The following is a 2,024-nucleotide window of genomic DNA, read 5'->3' as shown; positions in this document are numbered from 1 at the left end:
AAAGAATGGAAAGCTATCGTCTGTGTAATTGTTGACATTTAGTGATGGAACAACTACCTGCTTTCAAAATTCTACTGATGTCACAATGTTTATTAATGATACTCTTCAAAAAATCCTTTGTCATGCGTCACCAAAGGTCCTACTGCAAACCAATTCTACGCTACTTGTGTCATGGTTTACGTCATAAACATAAGCATTTAATTCCATAGAATACTCTCTCTGTGTTAGGATATGCTATCAAATTTTTACCAAGTCGACGGTGGTGGCAATCCCCTCACACAGTTCATAGCAAACCATTTCTTGAGTTATCATGGATACCTTATTCCTCTCCCATATCTTCAATCTTTTGCTTCTGTTGGTACTAACATCTGCAATCATGTTCCACAAAGGCATGCATAGTTTGAGAGAACAGTGTCATGAAAGAGATCGCCGTGTCCTCCTAAACTTCAAACACACAATTGATGACCCATCATCCATCCTCTCTAGTTGGTCAGATGATGGCAGAGATTGTTGTGAGTGGGTTGGAATTCGGTGTGACAACGCCACAGGTAGGGTTATCAAACTCAATCTTCCTTGTTCTCTAGAAGCCTATGATTATGATTGTGAAGAGAAGAAATATCATTGTCTCGCAGATGAATTCTATCTATTATTGCTCCAAGTTTTTAATCTATCTTGATCTGAGCAATCATGACTTCCAAGCTATCATCCAACATGATTATGTTCCTTCGTATGATCAAAATTCTTCTAATCTTTTATTATTACCTTGACTTATCATATAATGAATTTTTCATTGATAGTCTTCATTGGCTTTATAATTTTTCCTCCTTGAAATACATCAACTTTAGTGGCATTAATCTTCATGGGAAAGTTGATTGGCTTCAAATAGCAACTTCACTTCCTTCCCTTTCAGAATTGCGCCTGGATAGTTGCCAACTTCAAAACATAAATCCATCTCTCCAGTATGTAAATTTTACTTCACTTGAAGTTCTTAGCCTTTCTGGTAATGCTTTTAACTCTGAATTCTTTCTAAACTGGTTATTCAAAGTGATGTCATCACCTCTGTCAACCTGAGCTATAATTATCTTCATGGCGAACTACCAAAGAGACTGTTGAATCTTCAAAAATTAAAAAGCTTGGATTTGCATGGCAATAAATTGAGTGGACCAATTCCAGCTTGGTTAGGCCAGCTTGAACACTTGCAAGTTTTTGATGTTAGTGAGAATTTAATTTCTGGCCCTATTCCTCCTGTTTTGGGAAATCTATCATCCTTGATTACTTTGAATCTCAATTCAAATAACGTAAATGGTAGTCTTCCAGAAAGTCTTGGACAGCTCTTGAACTTGGAGATGTTATCTTTTCATGATAATCACCTGATGGGGCATGTGTCTGAAAGAAATTTTGTCAGACTCTCAAATTTGAAAGTTCTTGGTATGGGATCTCCAAGCTTAATCTTTGACTTTGATTTGTTGTGGGTTCCTCCTTTTCAGCTGATAGAGTTACATTTGCTGCACATGGTGGATTCCATATTTCCTGAATGGATATACACACAAAAATCTCTTAAGTGTTAATAATTGTCTCCTCAAGTATTTCATTTCAGTCTCAAGATAACTTTTGGAATTTTGCAACACAGTTTGGATGCTTATGTTCATAAAATATTACAATTGCTTGGGAAATGTCTGATGTGTTACTGACTCCTCATACATAAATTTGAGTTATAATAAATTCAAAGGCAACCTCCCTCATTTATCACCAAATGTTCTCCCATTCAGCGTAAGAAATAACTCCTTTCAAGGATCTATTTCTTCATTATTGTGTCAAAAGATGAATGCAAGAAGCACATTAAGGTACCTGGACATGTCTAATAATCTCTTATCTGCAGGGGTTACAAATTTCTGGATGTATTGGAAAGCTGTAATGACCCAAAAGAATTTAAGTTAAATTAAAATTTATAATTATATAATTTAAATGTGCTTGTATTGTTTTTTGGTGTGGATTTAACAAGATGAATTGTTAGCTTAGTGGAA

The 2,024-nt window shown here is 35.4% G+C and overlaps 1 protein-coding gene across 1 annotated transcript; it reads left to right on the top strand.

Moving 5' to 3' along the window:
- The first annotated feature begins 267 nt into the window (after window positions 1-267).
- LOC129313843 (LRR receptor-like serine/threonine-protein kinase FLS2) lies at window positions 268-1,568 on the top strand. The gene is made up of 3 exons (XM_054957249.1): window positions 268-548; window positions 911-959; window positions 1,046-1,568. The coding sequence occupies exons 1-3, from the start codon at window positions 311-313 to the stop codon at window positions 1,566-1,568; spliced, it is 810 nt and encodes a 269-aa protein (XP_054813224.1). The 5' UTR covers window positions 268-310.
- The last annotated feature ends 456 nt before the right edge of the window (window positions 1,569-2,024 follow it).

This window comes from Prosopis cineraria, unplaced genomic scaffold (genome assembly GCF_029017545.1).
Source record: "Prosopis cineraria cultivar Desert tree isolate PC_DT_omini unplaced genomic scaffold, ASM2901754v1 PC6, whole genome shotgun sequence".
NCBI lineage: Eukaryota > Viridiplantae > Streptophyta > Magnoliopsida > Fabales > Fabaceae > Prosopis > Prosopis cineraria.
Note: the sequence above shows the minus strand (reverse complement) of the source record. Positions and strands in the feature narration are given on the sequence as shown.

Coding starts and splice junctions, on each gene's coding strand:
- LOC129313843 (XM_054957249.1), top strand. CDS start 311: ATGGATACCTTATTCCTCTCCCATATCTTCAATCTTTTGCTTCTGTTG. Junction 549..910: donor TCGGTGTGACAACGCCACAG/GTAGGGTTATCA, acceptor CTTCCCTTTCAG/AATTGCGCCTGGATAGTTGC. Junction 960..1,045: donor AACATAAATCCATCTCTCCA/GTATGTAAATTT, acceptor GGTTATTCAAAG/TGATGTCATCACCTCTGTCA.